This window comes from Manis javanica, chromosome 2, assembly GCF_040802235.1.
Source record: "Manis javanica isolate MJ-LG chromosome 2, MJ_LKY, whole genome shotgun sequence".
NCBI lineage: Eukaryota > Metazoa > Chordata > Mammalia > Pholidota > Manidae > Manis > Manis javanica.
In genome coordinates this window covers 13,892,527-13,915,252 of record NC_133157.1, presented here as the reverse complement: position 1 = coordinate 13,915,252, position 22,726 = coordinate 13,892,527, and the positions used below count along the sequence as shown (strand labels likewise).

Below are 22,726 nucleotides of genomic sequence, written 5' to 3'. Positions count from 1 at the left end.
AACCTTCTCATCCCACACGACCACCACCCAGCTGCACAGCCCCGTCTGTTCTCACCTCGGCCACGGCAACAGCCCCCCGAGTGGACCCCCACGCTCATTCTCACTTTCCCTAACGCACTCCTCATACTGCAGCAGAGAAGGCAAACCTACCATTCCTCTCCACTCCTTAAAACTATTTTAATGCTTCCCAGTTCTCTGATGACAAAGGTCATGGTCCTCACCATAGCCCACATGCCGTGCGTGACCCGCAACCTGAGTTACTGCTGCTCTCCCTCTACACCTGCTATCAGGTTCCTCAAAATGCTATGCTCCTTCCACTTCAGGGTCTTGGCATATGCTGTCTCCTCTGCCTTGCTCACCTCTACCTCTCCCATGAACCCCAGTGCATTAAGTAGGACTCAGCTTCAATGTGCCTTCCTCGGGAGCTGGGGCCTTGATTTCTGACCAGATCAGGTCTCCCTGTTATGCACTCACTGTCCCCTGCAATTCTCCTGTGAGAATGCAAGTACCATTATAATGAAGCACCTATGCAATTCTTTGACTCTCTTATGTACTGGCTTATAAGCTCCAGGGCTCAGGGACTCTGCATTTCTTGGTCATACTCTATCCACAGCTTCCAGACAAGAACTGGTACATAGTAAGCACTCAACATCTATTCGTGGAATGAACGTACAAAGAATAACTTAAAAGGCCAAATGGGGGTGCCTTTCAAGCAGAGGAGTTTTAAACATTCAAAAGCTAAATAGAGGGATGAATCCAGAATATGTAAAGAACTATTACAGCTCAATAATAAAAGCACAAATATGCCAATTAAAAGATGGGCAAAGGATCTGACAGACATTTTTCAAAAGGAGATCTACACGTGGCCAATCAGCACATGAAAAGATGTTCAACATCCTTAGTCATCAGGGGAATGCAAATCAAATCATAACGAAATACTGCTGCTTTCTACTCAACAGGGCAGCTATAATCAAAAGACAGTAACAAGCATTGGCAGAATGTGAAGAACTTGGAACCCTCATACATTGCTGGTAAAAATGTTAACTAGGCACAGCTGCTTTAGAAAACAGGTCCTTAAAAGGTCAGTCACAGAGTTACTATATGGTCCACAGTCCCACTCCTGGGCATATACCTGGGAGAAATGAAAACATGGGTCCACACAAAAACCTGAACATGAATGTTCATAATAGCCAAAAAGTGGAAACTGCCCTAATGTCCATCAAGTAATGAATGGATAAATAAAATGGGCTATATCCATACAATGGGATATTGTTTGGCAATAAACAGGAATTAAGTACTGATGGAGACTACAGCATGAATGAACTTTGAAGACATTATTATGCTAAGTGGAAGAAGCCAGTTACCAAAGATCATCTATCATATGATTCCATTTATATGAAAAATCCAGAATAGGCAAATACATAAAGACAGAAAGTAGATCAGTGGTTGCCAGTGGTTCGGAGTGGGCAGGTGGGAAGAAATGGAAAGTGACTGCTAATGGGCTCTGAGTTTCTTTTTCATATTAAACATGTTCTAAAATTGTTCTCTAAAAAATAATGGCTGCACAATTCCATGAACATATTTAAAGAAAAACACACACTATACACTTTAAATGGATGATCCGGATGATACATATATATATCTCACTAAAGTTTTTTTCCCCCATTTTTAAAGTGGATTAGTAGGAACCTGAGAGGAAAACAGGAAATACTTGGGATTCTGGGAATGAGGGTATCAGCAAGGTCTGTCAAGGAAGAAAAAAGAGGAACGCCCCCTTCCTGCTCGTTCTCCCACGGTCCTCGCACACTGTGCTCTCAGAGCTCACAGGATAACCAGGTTACCATGAAAGTTCATTCTTCCAGACAAAGAACTGAGATATCAACCAGTCCAATGTCAAACAAGAAGGAAGGCGGCTGGCCCGCAAACCAGCTCTTTAGACTCCACTGCTCAGTTAAGAAAAGCACACTGTCCTCCTTCAACTTCCCAGGAAGAGAGGCGAACAGGTTCAAGGACATGAACAGCTTGAGGTGATGAAAGGGACCACTTGGGAGGATGTGGATGCCTTGTCAAAGAGGGCCAGGAAATAGCAGTCATTCACTCGGTCCTCAGTCTCCACCAGTCTTCATTCTTGGACCCAGATCTGTGTGTCATATGGCAGCAGCGAAGATATCTGCAAGTGCACAAATGCCAAAGCCAATTTCAGGCTGGCAGATGGCCGCCACTCAACCTAATGCCGGTTCTAAAATAAAACCCCACAAAATGTTACCTTATGGACACTGAACAGCATCCCACCTACCACCTTATTAAACATGTCATAATGGAACTTCCCATTTGGAAATGGAAGAAGGACCAAAACACACAAGCACGGAGCTCCATCTGTGTACAAGGCATGAGGCACATGCCACACACACCCTCACTCAGCCATCATGCCAGCCTCAGGTTCTAGAGCACACTGATCCCACTCAAGCCTCTGACAAAGGTCAGGTGACTTACCCAATCAAAGCAGGTAAGTGGCCAGGTCTGACGTGATCACAGGTATTTCTGTAAAGTCCACCCCTCTTGCCTCTACAACTAAACAACTGGAAGAATATCTGGTCTCCTTGTTTCGCCTTAGCCTACAAGGCTAAGAATAAAGAATGATATATTCTTTTCAATGAGATACCAGAGTTCTGGTTTAAGCCTAGGCCTACTGATTCCCTGACCAACCACACACCACAAAGAAAAGCATTAAATATTCTTCTACTCTGCACAGAGCGGAGGCCACAATGGTAAAAAGAGGCCACCTCCCTTCCCCAGAAAGACAGGTATATAACAACCCTGTCTGCCTCTAAAACCAACTTCAGTTTATATGCCTACAACCTCTCTCGCCAAGTGAGACAGTCTGGACAATTTTCCAAGCCTTCCAGAGCCTACATTTCATCATATGTAAAATATAGGTAATACCTACACCTACCTTATATACACTTGTTGAGAAGATCAAATGTGATGAGACAGGTATAGAATATCTAGCACAATCCTGGCACATACAGATGCTAAAAAAATAAACACAGTTGTCTTCCCTTTGAAGACACAAGCAAAAAGGATAATTTCAATCAAAAAATAATTTTTTTTCAATATATTTGGGGAAATTAAGTTCATTCACTTGCCCAGTTTTCCTGAACATAGGACAGTATCTCCCACACAAATAGGAGGGGAAAAAAAACATCTAGTTTTCCTAATATACAGGTACAAACTAAAGAGGCTGGGGCAGACAAGAGCATTTCTGTTCTGGCCAAATTGCACAAATTTACATCTCAAGTACCATTAATATAATGGTAGTGTCGTTTTTTTTTTCTTTTTTTGGTCTCTACTGATATCTTTAGAAAACCCTTTTCTAGAAATTACAGTTTGGGTGCATAATTTAAAACAATCAAAAGCAATTTTGCTAATGATATATCTAACTCTCTTTGGTATGCACAAAAGCAGTAATTTAGTGGTCAGAAAATAAACTGAATTCTCCATTCTGATGCTATGAAGCAGTGTGTACAGTTGATTTTTCAGATACAAAACACCCACCAGAAACAAGAGTACCAATGACCACCACTGCAGTGCTCCTGGAAACAGGACCTATTTCCTTCTCTACCAGATCACTCACCTCTCCCCCAATTGGGGAGCCTCAACTCTGACCCCTCCGCCCAGGAGGATTTGGGCAAAAGGTCCAATCAAACATGGTCAATAGAGTCTGGCATATTTGAGGATATTTTGAGGAGAAGCGTAGAGACAGCATCTTGACTGAAGCAAAATGCAGGCATCTTCCCAACAATTTTGGACCCTACAATTTCAGGCGAGCACAGGCTGGAGGACAGACCGGCCCAGGAAAAGGGGGTGGCTGTGCAGTGGGCACAGTGAGGGCCCAGCCCAGCCCCTCGACTGCTGGCTGACCTTGGGCACTTGTCTGGCTTCCACATCTTTGATGGATATTGTAAGAGTAAGAGAATTAGACAAAGCCCACAGAATAGCGCCTCTCTGACACAAGGTCTGCCAAGAAAAAAACCCTAGGTTCTCGTCCTTACCCCTAAAGTCAGGTTATTACAATTTTACTGCAACCTGCAAAAGGAAATGTCCATCAATAAGTGAAAATTATGTACATGTTGGTACATTTCCCACAATGGACTCTCACACAGCTATTACAAGGAAAAGTGTTCCTGGTACATAAGACGAAAGAGAAAGCCAGACAGACGTATAAACATGGCTCCACTTTTATAAGGAAAACACATAAATGTCATGATATATAGATAAATAAGACAGGACTGGGATGGGGAAGGAAAAAGAGAAGCAGGAGATGTTAGTGATATTTTAGGGAAGGTTGGAATAGACACACACCCCTAGGTAGAGGCCAGGATAGGTGCAGACAAAGGGAGACACCAGAGTATACATCAAAAAAAGGAGTGGGATCAGAGGTGACTTTTTTTTTAAGTTTTTTGTTTGTATAAATAAGTAAATAAATAATATATGGATAAACTTACTTTGTCAGTCCGACTGGAGGAGGAAAGGAGAGTGGCCTGCCACCCTGGCATGCTGCCCAAGTTCTCTGGCTGATGCTCGGCACTGAATATGGCATCTGGCGGCCTCTCGCCTTCGTGTGTGAATCTGAGCGCATCACCTTCCATGGCCACAGTCTGCACTGAGGCATCTTTCACTTCCATTTGGGACACGCCACCCTCCTTCACCAGCCGGGCTGGCCAATGTGAATTCGGCTCATCATGTGGCTTAGAAAATGAGTTGGCTTGGATGAAATGCTCAAGTTCACCTCTTAGCTGATCAACCATTTGCTTAAATATCTTCACAGTTTGACCATCAGGGTGTTCTCCAGATACTTCCTGCTCTGTCAAGCATGTTCGTTTCAGAAGCAGTTCACGTAGCACTTTCAGAAAGTCCGGCCTGTTTTTCCAAAAAGGGAAAGAGGTGGGAGAACTCAGCTTTCTGCTGTGGCCTTGTTCCCTGCCCAGTCTTCCCCACCGACTGGCCTAGATCATGTTTAAACTAAATGCAGAGAGCACCTGCCATGTACCAAGACCCATGCTGAGTATTTCGCCCCATGTCACCTCACCACAACCACACAAGGAAGGCACTCCCATGACTATTTCATGGAGAAGAATAGGAGAATTGATTCGACACAGTACACAGCGAGGGAGGGGCCCACATGGCTATATGGATGCAGGCTGGGCCTAAAGGAACAAACAGCATCATAAATTATTCTTGACAACTGCAAGGTCCACCTGCCCCCTCTGGCCCCATTCTACATCCAGGGAATCCAAAGTACGGCTTTGCATAAATCTGGCCAGCCTGGTGGATCCATCAGTGACCTTGTCCATCATGGCACATAATCACTGCTCAGTAAATCAGTGCTGAATGAAGGGATGCTGCAAATTGCTCCTAATAGAAAGAGCAATGACTTTGAAATTAAATAAAAATGGCTTCAAATCCTAACTCTGCAATTCTTTGAAAGTAGGTAAGTCTCCCTCCACAGGACAGCTTGAAGATTAAAGGCCAGTCCCTGGCCTCCCTCAGATCCCTGTTACAGCCGTGGGGACAGCTCCCGCAGACACAGGCAGTCCCTCCCCCAGCTGCCCGTGTCCCCCTGCCACCTGGGAGTGCTTGCCAGAGCTCTCAGAACCCGCAGCAGGGCAGTGGGGAGGCATGGGCCAGTTTACACCCAGGAAGGGGAGACCCTCACGCAGGGTGGGAAAAGCTACTGGGCAAATGTCCCCATCTCCTATCCTTTGGAGGAACGACATTAAGGCACAGTCTATGCTGTCCCTCAGAGGATGCTCAGCAGGACTGAGCCCCAGCTGCCGCAGCAGTAGCCAAATCAGTAACGGACCCTTACTGGCTTTGCCTCTCCATTCCCATCTTACTCTCCCTGCTCCCTGGAGTCACTCCCCAAATAAACTCTCCATTCCCATCTCACTCTCCCTGCTCCCTGGAGTCACTCCCCAAATAAACTACTTGTCCCCTAGTCCGTATCTCAGGCTCTGCTTTCCCAGGAACTCAAACTAAGCCCACACATGAGGGACTGTGGAGTAGTTCAGTTAGAATCCCTTGTGTGTTTCTTGTGCCAGGCACTGTACAGGCACTGCAGATACAAACGCACTACAAGGACTTAGGCTGATGTTGGCGACAGCTATGTAAATAAATCGCCCATCCACAGGGTCAAAAGCAAAACACAGGCACTGTGGGAGTTCAGGAGGGTTACAGAGCAACAAGCCCAGGGTGTCCAGACTAGGGGTGGTGGGCAGAATGCCAGAAGAGAGGTTCTGGAGTCCAAGGAAGACCAGCCAGGGACAAGGGAAATGGAGCATTCTAAGAAAGGAACACAGTATGAACAGAGCCAAGACAGTGCAGAATAAGGAGCAGAGCTGGAAGGTTCGGCAGGGGAGAGCTCGGCCACATCAGCAGGAGAGCCTCTGAAAGGCTCCATGCAACAGTGTGGCCCAGTCACACATGTGCTTTAGGAAGGTGACCCTGACTGTTGAATAAATAATGGAAGGAGAGATTTCCTGTTAAGAGGATAGTATGATACATGCAGGAGATCCCTCACTCGGGTCTAAACACTGTAAACTACAGCCAAAAGTACGTAACAAAAAAATGTTGTTAAGATGTACTATCGTACTCAAAATTAAGGTAAGATTTATCCAAAAGTCACACAGAGGATGAGACCCACAGCCATGAGAAGGGGGGACAACTGCAGAAAGCAGTGGAGCCAGAAATTTAATGCCCAGTATAGACAAAGAGCCATGCAAATTTCATGAGTCCTAAAGTAAGACCTACAGGGCCAAGTGAAGGCAAATGAAAAGCCACCGTGCAGGGAGGAGTAAGGGTGGGCGGCTAGGCCAGGCTGTTAACACAGGCCTAGCAAACCTGCAAACAAAACCCACTATTATGACAGACAGCAAGCCAACAAACGAGAGCTCACACTCAAGAAAATAAAAATAATAAAGTAATCTAAAGAAGATTTTAAAATAAATGTGTTCAAATCATCTAAAAAATAAAGGAGAAAAATAGATTGAAATTTAAAAAAAGAGGAAGTTATAAAAATGAGACAGACAAAAAATTATGAAAAAATGGACTGAAGGGGACAAGACAGTGGGAAAGGCCAGCTGGAAAACTCGCTACCATCTAGGAAAAAGATGCAGTCACACTGGGGAAGTGGCACTCAGCAGAGACAAGGGGACAGAATAGGCCCGCATCGGCTTTATTAGATCATTTTTCTGTCCTCTGCAGTTTCTCCTACCTGCTTTATTTCCACAAACCCTGTGAGATAGACCAGAGCGTACCAACTCCCTTCACTTACCCTGCCCTTCCCTTCCTTTGCACCTTTGCTACCACCAAGTGACTTGAACCCTTGTTCCATCTTCCCCACTGTGCCCTCTAAGGGGAATGGTAAGGCCTTCCTCATATTTGGATTCCACTCATCCAGCTATACCCGGACTCCAATCATCAGCTCTGGCACAGATGCAATTCAATTCAAATTAAAAAAACTATACCACACTGAAATAGGGTAAAAAAATAAAATATAAAAACAATTAAAATGTACAGTACATTTTCCACTTCTAATATGGAATCATCTAGACTACACAAGCCATCTTAAAATATACTAAACCCAGACTCTCAAAATATTTTTGCTATTTCAAGCATATTAAAGTAGGTTTTCCTTTCCTCTCCTTCCCTATTACAGATTAAAAATAATGACAATTAGTATTCAGCTAGCCAGAGGAGAACCATTACTCACTACCAAACAACACACAATAAAACCGAGGAAAAAGACTTTACAAATGGGTAGTAAAAGGTGGTGAAAGAGGCCATTATAATATACTAAAATGGTGATGTTGTTAAATAAAACATTTCAAGTGTTACTTTGCTAGAAATCTGAATAGCAGATTCATTAAGCTGTCACCATAATCAGGACCTTTTTAATGGTTCAGTCCAAGGGTCTTGTCAGAGGCCCAGACGTTGTTTATACACCTTCCTGAGCATCTTTGCCACGAAGAAGGCATGAGGGGAAAGGACTAATGTTCACAAAGCACTCACAGTACATCAGATCCTGTAAATCCTCTGAATATGTTTGATCTTCAGCAAGGCCCTGAGATTAACATTAACCCAATCTACAGATGAAGACTTGGGCTTGTAAAGATTCAAGATGCCCTTGTAAAGTGATAAAGCCAAGACTGGAACCCAGACCTTTCTGCCTGCAAAGAAGCACTGCGCTCGTCCCAGTTTTCTAACCTTACCTACTGCTCTGATGTCAAGCTTTCAATTGTCTGCACATTCATTCAAGTATCTATTGAGCACATCCCATTTGTCATGTAAGGCAGGGGAAATGCATGGTGAAAAAGAATCACGGAGCTAGAAACATTTCATTAAGGAGAAGACATTCATTCTCTCCATTCGTTCATTCATTCGCTTGTTCACTCATTCATTCATACATAGGTAACTAAGACAATGTATCTCAATGGTAAGGACTATGAATTAGGGGTAGGAGGAAGAAGTCTTGAGACAATGTGTAGAAGCAGTGTTTCCCACTACGTAGAAAGGTCAGGAAAAGCCTCTCTACACAGCTGATGTCTGGCTGAGACACCACCAGTCACGTACACATCTAGCAAAAAAGCATTCCAGGTAGAGGGAACAGCTTCTGCTACAGCGCTGAGGTGAGAACAAGCTCGGATGTTCAAGGAACAGAAAGCAGGTCAGTGTGACTGGAGCTCAGTGAACGAGAGGGGTGGTGATAAATGGGAAGAGGCAGAGGCCAGGCCAAGTAGCTCTGGTCTTCTAGGAAGGGCAGTGGAAATCCACCAGAGGGTGGAAGCATGTTAAGAGACCTGACCTGACCTAAAGTTGAAGACCCCTCTGGCTGCTCTGTGGCAAAGGGACTGTAGAGGGGGCTGTGCTGCTCAGTCCAGGCTACAGATGGCAGCAGCCTGGACAAAAAGGCAGGGGCAGAGATGTGGAGGGCTGAATTAGGGATACACGCTGGAGGAAGCAGCAGTAGATCTAGCTGATGGATACGGGGATTGCGGAGACTAGGGAGACCACAGTGCTATTACCAACGTGTGAGACAACAGCAGAGAGCAGCCTGCAACAGGGAGTTAGCTGGGTTTTGGACAGATTAAACCTGAAGTGTCTATGAGACATCCAGGTGGAAATGCCAAGCAGAAGCTGACTCTATGATCTGGAGGGAGTCTGGGCTGTGGGTGCACATTTGAAGGCCACTTAGAGCACACTGTAAAGCCAGAGGGGAGTGAGGACAGAGAAAAAAAGGGGCTGAGAACCAACACTCAACATTCAGCAGAGAAAAGGAGCCAGCTAAGGAGACGGAGGAGAAGCCACTGAGGTAGAAGGAAAGCAGAGAGAGAGGAAAGTGAACAGGACAGTGTGTGGCCGCCCGCTGCTGAAAGGCTGATGCTGGCCACTAGATTGCACAGCCCGGAAACTGTCACTGACCTTGACAACGAGTGAAGGGGTTCAAAGCACTTGGATTGAGAGAATGGGAGGCAAGAAAGTGGGTTCAGTGATTACAGAAAATTCTTCCAAGAAATCTTTCCTTGTCAGTAGCTGTAGTGAAATGGGGGTAGTCTTCCCAAGCGGCTGCTATGATCGAATGGCTACACTCACGGAAATGATTCAATGACAGGAAAAGAGAGGACAGGAACTAATCCCAAGGGTATGGTTGGCTGTGGATAGGAGCAGGGACATTTCTTACAAGAGTTGGAAAGTCAGAGTGTGTGGGTTTGGGGGCAAGTAAGCAGGCAGTGCCAGTAGGAAGAGTAAGGTGGTTTGAGTGAGCTTTTCAGTGACACGTAAGGTGAAGTCATCAGAGGGCAGAGATGCTGCTGAGGGCTTGTTTTGAAATTAGTGATGAGAAATATGAAGTGTGACCTGTGATACGATCAGACATAACCTGAGTAGCTGGCAAGTCAAGGACTTAAGGATGAAGGGATGCAACAGATGAATAAGGGGTGGCCTGTACCTGGGGGTGAGGCAGGAAGTGAAGAACAAACCACCAGGAGAGTTCATTCAGAGGAACCAGCACATGCAAAGCCTCTGAAATAAGACAGTGTCAGCTCATTCCAGGAACTGAAGAAGGGCAGTGTGGCTGAAGCACAGCGAGCTAGGCCTGCACAGAGCTGAGAAGGGGCTGCCGGGTCACGCAGGGTCTAGGGGGCCTTGTCAACTCGGACCCCAAATGGAGTGCAGAGTCTCCGAAGGGCTTTAAGCAGAAGAGTGACATACCTGCATTTTTAAGTAAGAGCTCTGGAAGCAGGTGGAACACAGACTGGAAGGGGGCGAGGATGGCTACAGGGGACTGGTTAGGAGGCCACCGCAGTGATGCTGGAGAATTGGACAGAAGCTTGGAAGGGAGAGGAGGCCACAGGGGTGGCGAATAACATGAACAGAGAGCTACTGAGGAGGTACACAAACCTGGCTTGGGTATTTTGGGAAGTAAAGGAAAGGGGAGCATTCAAGGAGGGCCCCAGGATTCTGGAATCCCCAGATCTAGTCCTCTACAGCAAGGAACCTATCTTCCCGCCCTTGCCAAGTCTCTTCAGCTGTTTCTCTAACTTCTCTGGACCCCTTGCCAGCACTGTACGCTGGTGGTCCTACCTGTCCCTCAACCATGCGCAGAACAGCAGACTCAAGGACTGTCTAAGAGTTAGCTTCCCTACTTCCATTCATTAGAGCTCAAGGCTGTATTTGCTTTTGTGAAAAAAATAATCCATAAGGTCTCCTCTTCTGGATTTTTAGAATTTTTCAGTTCTCAATTTCACACCTAATTTTAGGCTAAAAAGACCAAACAATTTAGGTGGTAAAATCCTAAACCATGACCTCTAAGGAAAGTGGGGCACAACGAACTAGAAGGACATACAGAGAGGGCCGGGTATCACACACACAGTGAACCCCACGGGAGAGGAGGGACTGGACAGTCCACTCTCCAAGGACCAGGCAGGACCCTGTACTGACCCTTCTACCCCACTGCCAATGAATGAGTTGCTCTGGTTGGCCAAGTACAAGACAACCAACCAGGCTCAGGTAACCGGTCGACAAGCTGCTTCCTTGTTCTACCCCACAGATGGGTCAGCTGACTCAGAGTTACTCCTGGGGCCTCGCTACTCTTAGTGGCCCTTTGGCTCTGGGGCAGAAGGCTAGAAGGTAGAAGAGCTCAAAAGCCGGGGGAAGTCTCAGGCTACGTCGATCAGAGTTCTGTAGCTGACTCTGCAAGGAATACAGACACTGCCTGGCTGCTCCATCTTGCCTAGTCTATGAATCTGACCTAACGGTCATGGGAAAGGGTAGAAGTGACTGGCAGGGCATGTTTTAAGCACTAATATCAAAAAAACCCCAATTAATACTGATCTGGATCTATACTTTATACCCATTATTTTATTTAATCCTCAAAAGATTCCTAGGGGGTAGATGAGTGCTAGCACACCCCAATTTACAGAAGAGGAAACCAGGATGGGGAGATAGGTCACAAGGTCTAAATGATCCAGCTGGACTGGAGCACAGGTTTGTCCGACTCCAAAGCTCTGCTTTTTACAGTGCCCCAAAGCCAACTCAGGGAGGAAACTCTGAGGGAATACTTCTCGGCCAATCAGAATCCTGGTTATCCCACGGAGTCTTTTTTAGAAGACTCCTCTGGATAACTCTCTGATGCTCTACCACTTACTAGGCTAAGGAATGTCAAGACGCCAAGTGTCAGCTCGTAGGTAGAAAGGACATCACCACAGGCACCACACAAAGCTGGTGTGAGGATAAAATGAGGTGGGCCACGTCAAGTGCCATCCTAGGCCTTGGCACCCAGTGTGTGCCAGAAGGGGGTGCAGACCCCAGTCGGGCCCTCGGAGCCATGACGCCACTGCCATGGGGGTCAGTGGTGTGCTATGAAGGACAGCTATGGGAGAACAAGATTCGGGAAACACACTTGAACTAGAGTAAGAAAGCCTTTTCTAATACCAGCACTAGCCAACAGTGGCCTAGAAGCCTATGCAACAGGTAACTGAAGTGCAGGTGTCACAAGCTTGCTTACAGGATGACTGCCTCTAAAGCACTTTCTTAAAACAAATGTAACTAGGTCTTCTAAAAATCAAGAGTTTTGGAATATAATGTCTGGGCTTCTATTGAAAGATTGGAAGCTCTGCGCCCATGTGCCTGCATGACCACAGTCAGCTGGGGCTGAGAGGCTCCTCTCCACAAGCCCAATTTGCCACTCTCCCACCAGAGCTGACTGGCTTTCTCAGCTCACATCATCCAGGTGTGTTCCTAGGTAGTCCTCAGAGAAAGAGAGCTGCATCCTTTAACTCTGATGTAACATTTGGGAACCTCCATGAAGAAATCCTCCATTACTCAAGCATCTGCTATGGGCACCTAACTCCCTCTGGAAAGAAACCAGAATAGCCATGGACATGGCCTCCAACAGGACTAATGCTAGGAAAGTGTTAGATGTCAGGGACTGGGGAAGGGCTGCCTAAACTTGCAAACCCAGAACACTCTAATCCTGTTTTTAGCTACTGAAATGTCCATGAACTTAGTCCACCCATGATGTAAAGAACAGTAGGGTTCCTGGCTCTTGCCAAGGGTCATGGGCAGTAGCTACCAGTTCCAGTTCTCTCTATATACTGGTGGAAGAGAACTGAAAACTTTCACTGACCACACACATGCCAGCTGTTCCTAAATGGTGTTTTGTTGCCCCTAATAGCAACCCTAGGAAGCAGACAGAGAAGCTGAGGCACTGAGAGGTGAGGGCACAGCTCCTTCTGGCTCCAAAGCCCAAGCAGCTGTTACTCTGGACTAGAAAGAATGTCAAAGGGAAAAATTTGCTCCTTTAGGATTAATTAAACAAAATACAAATGTATTGAATGTTTCTCTTTTGTTTTAAGAAAAACACCCCGAAGTATTTCCTCACATAGGAATGACTCCCAACAGATATAATGGGAAGAAAATTTTAGTTCAAGCTCAACATAAAACAGCAGAGTCACACTGAGATGGTAGTTTTTAAGCTGTTGTAGAAACTGGAAGAGGTTTCACGAGGGCTGATTCCTCTCCCTGACAGCCAGACAGCCCTTTCCGGGGCTCCCAGGAATAATTCAACAGGAAAGCTTTCTTTCTCTCTTTATAATGGGCCTGCATTAGGCTTTGCTGACATCCCCTCACAGCCACTAGCATGCAGCCTAATTACCAAATTGCATGACTGGCAAGGCTCCTTCCAAGGCATGTTGGGAACTGTTTCAGGTAAATTGCACAGCACCACCATCTAAATCCATTAGCAAAATGAGTTTGTTCTCCTGGCAAACTAAAGACAAAGCAATGCTGGGGCCCCATGTCTACCTGGACTCCAGCAACAACGTGGCCTTCTCGCTGAGAAAAGGGGCAAGCAGGTTCAGGAGCTCGCCTTCTTCCAGGCTTGCGTCTCCAGGGCAGCTGGGTTTGTGGGCTCCATCGTAGTCTAAAATATTGGAATCCATGTGCCTTAAATAGCCATTTTTGCAGCCTCCTTTGTAACAGTCTTCCACAATCTGCAAATCAAAGTATTTGCTCAAATAATGGACTTTGGAGGAAGGGAAGGGGGTACAGGGAGGAGAGAGAAGGGACGGAGACAGAGAATGAATAAGCAAGTGCAAAGAAGCCTGAAAGAAAATGGAAGGGGTGAGGGCAGAGAGGAGACCAGGACCCAGGTACCCACACACCCACCCTACAGTGGGGAGATGCTCCCGCAGGAGCACAAAGACCTTTCGTCACCTGTTTCCTCATCTATAAAATGGGGTTGTTATGTTACCTCCCAAGGTGATTAAGAACAAAATAAGATGACTGACTCACTGCGCTGGTGGTACAGTGTCTCACCCACTATGGGCACGTCCCCCATCCCATGGCCCACTCCTTCCTTGTAAGTTCGGAGAAGGGTACAATGCTTAGAACATTTATTACATACTTCCGGCACTGTATCCTCGCAGTTTGTATCAGAGCCAACTCTTTACAGATACATCCTAATTAACATGACTTTGATGTGTCTCATTAGGAAAGTAGAGAGTTCCTAATCCCCAGAGATGTTATTTATGGATCTGCCTTCTTGGGTCACCAAGGGTCCCAGAGGAATGGTCCCAAGGAGGCATCCAGTTAAAGCCTGTGCTGGGCACGTCTTGAGGTGCTGCAATTAGCGTTCTTTCTCCCCCTTCCCAAAGCTGTAAATTTCTTCTAGCTGTCTATAAATAACTCCCCTTGACTTCATTACTGCGGGTGATATACACACTAGCCATCACACCCCTCTCTCCACACTTGTAAAATGATTAAGATTTTTAAATGGGAGACAAGACCCACACAAATGAGCTGTTATTTATAGGGTCTTGTTTGCCACCAATCTAGTTATTAAATCCATCTAAATAAGCAACCTCCAAAGAAGAAAAAGTCTAGAATAATAAAAATACTAATTGCTATCATTTACTGAGTACTTATTATACACCGCTCTATTTAATAAACAGCACAACAATGCTGACAAGTAAGTATTATTGTTACGGTATTGATGGGGAAACTCAGGCTTAGCAGTTAAGCAAGGTTTAGCCAAGGTCACAGAGATAGTGACCTAGACTCAAAAGCAGAGCTGAGTCCAAAGCCCCCATTTTCAACCGCTTAATTCTCCAAAATGATCTGCCTTTTAACATTCATACGCTCAAGCACAAGTTCACAAACTTGAACACCCTGAAGGCCTCAAATACCAAATCTGCAGCCTCCTATCTCCCACCACACCCATCTTCAGGGTTCTTTCAACCTTGGAGAACGTTTGCTCCAAATGTTCAATATCAATGTGACTGGAGGCCTTCTATGCTGATGGAGGCAAATTGTCAACAACGCCCACATGACACTAAGCTGGGTTCCAGATCAGAAGACTAGAGATGGCCTCTGAGAAGGGGAATATGGTTCTGCCAGTGGCTCCTTACACTGCATGTGAATTATCCAGGAGTCCACAGCAGTCCTGAGACAAGGGCTCTTGTCCCAACTCTGTCAGTGATTTACTCTGCACCCTGGATAAATCATCTCCCCTCTGAGGTCTCAGTTTGCAGTGTATAAAACGAATGGGTCAGGTTAGATCTTAAAAGACCTATCCAGGCCCGACATCCAATGCCTGCCTGGTTTTCTCCTACATCAGCCCTGACTTTATTTGCAGCTCTATGTCTGGCTGTTTCATGGCTCTACTACCCAGCTTGTAACTTCTGAGAAGGAAGAAGCCTAGTCTCTCTGCTCTCCATGGCACACAGTAGGCATTCAGGACAGGTAGAATGAGTAGGAAACCCATCGGCTCCTTCCAGACTGGAAGAAGGGCCTGGGGCCTGGGCACAGGGGGGCAGATGGAAGAAGGAGTTAACTGCCATATTCCTACCTTGGTACTCTGCTCCACATGCTGGTCGCTCAGGAAATTATTCGCATCATCCTCTCCAATTCTGCCCGTGTCCTCATCTTCCTTGCTAGCCAGAAGCTACATGGAGCATGGAATGGTGTGAAAATGTAACCCAAAAAAGCGTCGAGCATGAATATGTATGAATAAGTCAGCAATGTCTTTTTTTTTTAATGCAAAACAAAAACACAAACTGAAAAAATAGGCAAAAACAAATGCCAAAGCCATGAAATAAAAATTAACCAAAGTTAGAGCTGCTAGTGCTGGCAAACCACTCACAGCTGCCTGGGATTAGGCATGATTTAAGGACAAATTCCCCACGGAATAATGCAAGCCATTTCCCCTGGCCCTTGCATGGCCTTCCTCAAACTGCTGTAAATTAAATATGCTGTCTCTTGTGCCACTGCCATCCCTGTTGAGAAATTCACTTTCAGATTTATAAAAGTAACAAGATTTTAGAAAATAGCTATTGATGGGACTGAAAATATCAAATAGCAAGAAAGCAGTAAATGAAATTTATGGTGTTTCTGATTTATACATCACTTCTATTTAGCACAGGGAATGAACCTCTTTTTGGAGTGTCACACATATGAAATGGACAGTCCCAGCCACACTGGCATTTTGCTGACAAAAAGTCCTCATCCCTAATGAGTAAAGTATCAAGCTTGCCTGATAATCACTTTATGTTTTTGAAAATGAAGGATAGTTATTTATAAAGACAGCATAAACCCGCAATGCTTTAGAGAAACATAAATCCCAAGGCTTCAGCAAATGGGAATGGAAAGTAAAATGCTCTCAAGAGGCCAGATCTCACTCTGGAACAGCAAAACTTGTAGTCATGGGACACCTGGATTAACCAAATAAAAAAAGAGAGGAAAGGTGGCCACATTCAGGGAGGGACTCAGTCAAAGCTGCTTCCAAAATTACAGCAAACCTCATCTCACGGATCATGTAGTGAGCTCCACACCGAAGTGTTAACACCACAAACTCAGTGCTGCGTCACCTGCTGGGCACGTCACACATGCACGGTACCTAAAGTTCTGGCAGCAGTTTTATTTTATGAATTCCTACATTTAGCCCATTACCCCCATAATTTTCCCAGCCCAACTTAAATTTTTGTGACCTTCCTGAAAGAGGAAACCCTTGTTTTGGAAGAAGAAAAACAAAACAAAGCAAATTGACTACAGCAGTCATTTCATAGAAAACTTCCCAGGATCAGAACACATTCGACCTAACCACATCCAAATCTGTAGCGAGGATCAAACAGAACTGATGATCTTACAAATCAGATCCTACTGAACTATCTGCATTAAATAGGTGAGATATGCATAAATATACTTATGTAGGCATAAAAGTTTCTAAATACAGATGAGGAACTTTCCCACTATTGGCTGCTTCTCTCATTTAAAACACTCTCAACTGGTACAGACCAATTAGGATTATCAAACTTATTGGTGGGAATATAAAATGTTCAACTACTTTGGAAAAAGTACTAGAGATTTTTTCTAAAACTAATAAGCCTCTGACCCTGAATTCCACTCCTATGCATTCCTCAAGATAAATGAGAACACATGTCCACATAAAGATTTGTACGTGAATCTTCATAGAACTTTTATTATAATATCTAAAATATGAAGCATCCCAAATGTATATGAATAGCAGAATAAACAAACTGTAATGTACTCATACAATGGAATACTACTTAGCAATAAAAAGGAATAAACTGTTGGTTCACGTAACAACACAGAGGCATCTCGAAGATACTGTACTGCGTGAAAGAAGCTTCACACAGAAGAGAGCATGCTTGGTAACTTCATTTAGATGAAAGTCTAAGACAAACTAACACAGAACAGAATTAGAAAAGTGGCTGGGGTGGGCGCCTGGGACTGACTAGAAGGGACATGGGGGATCTTGATGAGGGTTTGGGTTACACAGACACAAACATTTGTGAATCTGAGAAAATGCAGACTTACAATTCCCCTCTCACTAACTACAAATCTAACCTTAAAAGAAAAAATAACTATAAACATATATTGAAGTTAAAGATATACATGTTGGAGTATTTAGAGGGGAGTATACTGATGCTTGTAATATACATCAAAATTTATCAAAGAAATAAGATGGCGCGATGATGAATCTGTGGGAAATGTTACTGGTAGAATCCAGGTGGTGAGTATAGGGGTATTCCCTGTAAGTTCTTTCCATTTGACTAGGTTTGAATTTTTTCATATTAAAACACTGGAGGACAGTCTCCCCCATCTTTAAAAAAAAAAGAAAAAAGAAAGAAACAACAGTCTCCCTCGGGTGCCGCAACAGCTCTGGTCACTGAGCGTTCTCTGCGTCTCCCCAAGCTTCTCAAAAAGATTATCTTCACCTTCTGCAAGGTGGCTTCTGCTGCCAACACTTCATAAACCACTCGTGCAAGGTCCCCAAAGACCTTGAGACACAGGAGACAGAACCATGTGGGATTAGGGAGGAGGTAGAGAGAAGCTCCTCCCCATCCCTGTAGATAAGAGGTGGGTCTCCCCTAAGGGTAGCTGTGCAAAGTGTTATTAACCCATGTCATTTCCAAGTTGAACTATCAAAAGCATTGAAGTTATTCTTCATTTCCAGAAACACAACAACGGCATTAGTCAATACACTGAAATAAAGAAAATTAACTTTCTTTTCTCTTTACCTTCTGATGATCTGATCAAAATTAAAAGTAAACTCTCAGCTTTCAGCAATGGTCAAATCAAATGTTGTAGACATAGAGAAATGTCCCTCATGCCATGAAGCACTGATTTTCAAAGACTCAGGATAAGACGTCAGAAAGACCATGAGTCACTACAAGCAGGTTCTGGCTTCCAGTCCCACTACCCCCAACCAGAGGAGTGCCCCACACACCTCATGTCCACTGACGCTCCCTCCATTTCCTCTTCTCTCACCACTGCTACTGCCACTGCCAAATGGCCTCGGTCCTCCTCACGCTGCTGAAACTGCCCAGGTCATGAACAACTCACTGGCAACCTCTCTTTCTTGTCTTCCCAGAGTACCTGACACCCGTACGCACTGCCTCCCCAAAACACTGCTCAGTAACAACTGCACTCTCCTGGCTCCCTGGCTTCTTGAGCTACTCTTTCTTCATCTGCTTTGCAAGCTCCGCTTCTCCTGCAGGAAGAACTCCCCTTACAATACATAAGTGAAGGACCAGTGAATGAAATAAGGAAAGAGAAAGAGAAGGCTGGCCCCGCACAGCTGCCCCCTTAGCACTCAGCATCCACCCACACCTGCCCTCACCGTTGGCTGCATACTTATTGGGGTGGGGACCGTACCTGCGTTCAGCTTTAACAGCAATGCCAGATGCTCAAGCAAACACTGCTGCAAGATCAGCCAGTGAGTAGGGGTCTTCAAAATGAGAGCTGGAACCAGGTTTTCAGGATCACCTCTGGTCTTACTATTCCAAGTGTACTCTTTGGAACCACAGGAGCTTGTCAGAAATGCAGACTCTCAGGCCCCATGCTGGGCTTGATGAACCAGAATCTTAACAAAAACCCCAGGAGATTCACATGTGTGTTAAACTTTAGAAGCACTGCCCTATGGTGTTGTGAAAACAACGCTGAACAGGGTCAGAAGGTGGCTGTAGTTCCAACTCTGCTAGTAACCTACTAAGAAAATAAAACTGAAACAGCTGTGTTTTATTGTGAGCCTATTATATGCTTTCCAACTCATGTAAAAATCTTATAAAGTCAAACTGTTAGAGACTTCCTCCTTTTCATGAAATTAAATCTGCTTCTGATAAACCAAATTTTATTGTGTTACTAATAACAGAATTTAACAAGCACTGATTCTACTGCTGAGTAGCATTTCTGTCTTCTAGGGTCACATAAGGTCTATTTCTTACCCAACATGACTGCCCTACAAATGCTGAGATGAATTAAATTGTGCCCCTTAATTCATGTTTTCTTTCCATGCCAAAAAAAATCCTGATGTTTCTAAAAATGACAATATAAGTAAACAGTAACCAGGACTAACCCTTGTTGTGCATTCACACACACATCCTACCCCTTAGAGGTGGTAGTTTCACCCATCACCCAGGTCACGGTTTGCAGAGCTCTTACCGCTCCGCCCGCAGCCTGCCCAAATCACTCCTGCCCGTCAATTCTCAACCACATTTTTCTACAATACGTAAGTGAAGGACCAGTGAATAAAAATTAGGAAATAGGGGCAACCCCATTAGAGATTTTTTTTTAGTATGCACTTTAAGACATAAGGATACCTATTTGTGATTTTTCATTTGGCTGGTTTTTCAGGGACCTGCCCGTGGGTGGGGAATAAGCACCATCATAACCAGCTGGAGGGAATCCACAACGGGACGACCATTTTGAAAACAAATGCTGACAAACTCTATCAAGAGGCTCCTACTATTCACAGCCTTTGTCGGATGAAAAGCTGCAGGGGGAGGGTACACGAGAATAAATTACATGACTGTTTCACATCTCTATCTGTGTCTGTACTTTCGACCTAGTCATTTTATATCTGGGAATATAGTCTAAAGAAAAAAAAAATCCAAAACCCAGAAAAAGATTTGTATCCAAAGACATTCATCAGGTAATTTAAAATAGTGAATCACTGGAAACAATCCATATGTCCAACAACATGAGGCAGCTGGTTTAAATTTCAGTACATTCATAAAACAGAATAAGATGCTGTAACGTAACAGCAACTGGAAAAACACAGGAAACAAAACTGTGTATGTATTATGGACATGTTCATTTATACAAATAGAGAAGGAAAGATTCCAAAATGTTAATTGACTGTGGGTGTTTTAAAATGACAGGATTAGGGTTAATTTCTTTTCTGTATTTCCCAATGCTGTGGGTTACTTAAATATTGGGGAAAATATACTGAATTGTAAAAACACAAAATATATTTGCTTTTTTGTTGTTCCTTTTCTGATTTACAAACTCCTAGAAAGCAGGAATGGTGCCTAGCTCCCCTCTGCAAGCTCTGCTGCTCAGAAGAGACTATGGACTTGTTTGTTTCCAGTTTTTTTCTGCCTTGTTTCTCCTTCAAGGAGAACCACCTGCACTCCCAGGGGGCGGCAGCCTCACCTCTTTGCCATCCCGATCTCACGCCTAAAAACCTCTCCTCCCTCAGCCCAAGATGACTGTGGGAACATCATCCTTCCCAAGCCGATCTCCACAGCCCATCCTGCAGGAAGATGGGAAACTGTGCTACAAAGGACAAGGCTATTCATAAGGAACATCAAATTGAAGTGCAATCTGACAAATGACTCAAATCTGATTCGCCTGGTATTAAGATCACAGAGGAAAAAGCCTTTATTTTCCAAAGGACATAATGGGACATTTAACAGATTTTTTTCAAAGGGCGAATGAACAAACAAACTCGCCATTTACAACTCAAATGAAGTAGATGAAGAATGAGCTGCTTATTAAAAATGCTGCCTTGGAGAAAACAAACCAAGAGACTTGTTTCTCCCTAAATGGATCACAGATATTCTTAGTTTTCAAAATTATCTGGAGCCCTGGAGGCTAAAATCAATAATATCCCCTCTTTCAAACATAGCAGATGGCCAGAGCACGGCATAAATACCTCTGAGCGTTTCCCACTTTGAAGGTGGGAGGAGATGGCTTTCAGGCTGACAAATCTTTCCCCAGAAATGTGGAAATGTGGCAATGAGCCCACCATTTACCTGGCATGCCGGGGTGAGCTCAAGACAACCCTAACCAAGAAGACCCCAGGGGACCCAAGTGCAAAGGGCCCTACTGGCTCTCGTGATGAGACAGTTCCGGTCTTCTGCAAAGGCTAACAGATGTCTGGAGCTGGACTCTTCCTGGGGGAGAGTTAGGCCAAGCTAGGGGGTTGCAGGAAGAAAACAATACTCTTCGTCACTCACAAAGTCAGGACCCTCCTACTGCACAGCACAGGCCAAGACAACAAATCACAAGGACGAGCAGGGACCCGATGTCATCAATGTGAGTAAGGTTGCCCTTTTCCCCTGGGGCTGGGATAGCTGACACAACCCCCCCACCCCACCACCACCACCACAACCAGGGAGCACGTGAGCCCGGGGAACCACGTCGTGATTAGAAAATTCTCATGGTCAGGAGCTGCATCTGTGGGCTGACGGGACACTGACTGCTCATGCCCTGTCACATCCTCTGTACCCGGCAGACCACAGGAGTGCCTGGATACGTGTGGGAAGGAACCACACACACCCAGTCAGATCTAGAAGTCCAGATGCTGAGTGAGAAGATGCCCCAAATTCAGAGGATTAATGCAAAAAGTAAATGAAAAATGTGTTTATTCATTTGTTTTTCAATGTTAATAGATGCATTACGGCTATATCTATACCACCCGAAGCATCTGGGTGATCTGGCAACTCTCCAGGTCCCCCCGATGAGACAACACCACTCATCCAGCAGGCTGCCTGCAGCACAGATCCCAGGACTGGACCTGGGAGTCAAAAGCATCACAATATATGGAACGTGTCCATGGAGACAGGACCCGAACAAAGAGGTCTGCAGACAGACTTGCTGACCTACTGGGGCCCTCAAAACTGGGTCCCTAGGTCAAATGCAGTCTTGAGGAATTTGGGGGTTATTTTATTACAATGACAAGACAGGTGACAACAAGGTTTCTTCTTACCTTTGTTTGTTCAAGTCTGTCACCTCCCTGGACATCCATGCAGGAGAGGTCAGAAATAGTTCTCTTCATGTGCTGGTTGTCTGTATACAATTCCTTCACCAGCTGGATGAGGTCACCAACCTAGAAGAAGAGCAGGGCTACCCATGAGCACCCGTCTACTTCCCAGAACCACACCCCCACACGCAGACCTTCCTACTGAGCAGATTCAGCATTACAGTTGGAGACTTAGACAACCTGACTCTTGTCTTCAGGCTCCCTGGGCACAGTGAGAAATATACTAGCAGGCGTGTGTGCTCAGCCCAGAGCCACAGCTTCAAGGCAAAGAGGTCCTAGGCAGGCTGCCTCATCTCAGCCTCCATTTCCTCATCTCTGGAATGGGTGACCGTGAGAACAGAACGTGATCACGGTCACAGCGCAGTACAGCCCTTGGCACAGTCTAAGTAGTCCATCAACGAGAGCTACCATCTCTGCCTGGTACTGGAGACCCTCCGAAGGGAAATCCCCTGAGACTGAAGTTTCTGAGATTAGGTCAGATGACCTTCTTTTGCATGCCCACTAGCAATGTCAGTAATAATAACAGTTTCCCATGATAAAGCAAGTTCATTGCCCAGGGTCCCACAGCTGGGAGTGTCGAGAATTAAGTGACATACAACA

General features: G+C 45.0%; 1 protein-coding gene across 4 annotated transcripts in view; it reads right to left on the bottom strand.

Annotated features, from left to right (window-relative positions):
• The window catches only part of CDK5RAP2 (CDK5 regulatory subunit associated protein 2), a 173,887-nt gene that overhangs the window by 55,463 nt on the left and 95,698 nt on the right, over positions 1-22,726 (bottom strand). For all 4 annotated transcript variants that reach the window (XM_073225524.1, XM_037022238.2, XM_037022236.2 and 1 more), the window contains 4 exons: positions 22,073-22,192; positions 15,407-15,502; positions 13,363-13,550; positions 4,506-4,920 (listed from right to left, as the gene is read on the bottom strand). In XM_073225524.1, the coding sequence (XP_073081625.1) occupies positions 4,506-4,920; positions 13,363-13,550; positions 15,407-15,502; positions 22,073-22,192 (819 nt within the window). The remainder of the gene's footprint in view (positions 1-4,505; positions 4,921-13,362; positions 13,551-15,406; positions 15,503-22,072; positions 22,193-22,726) is intronic.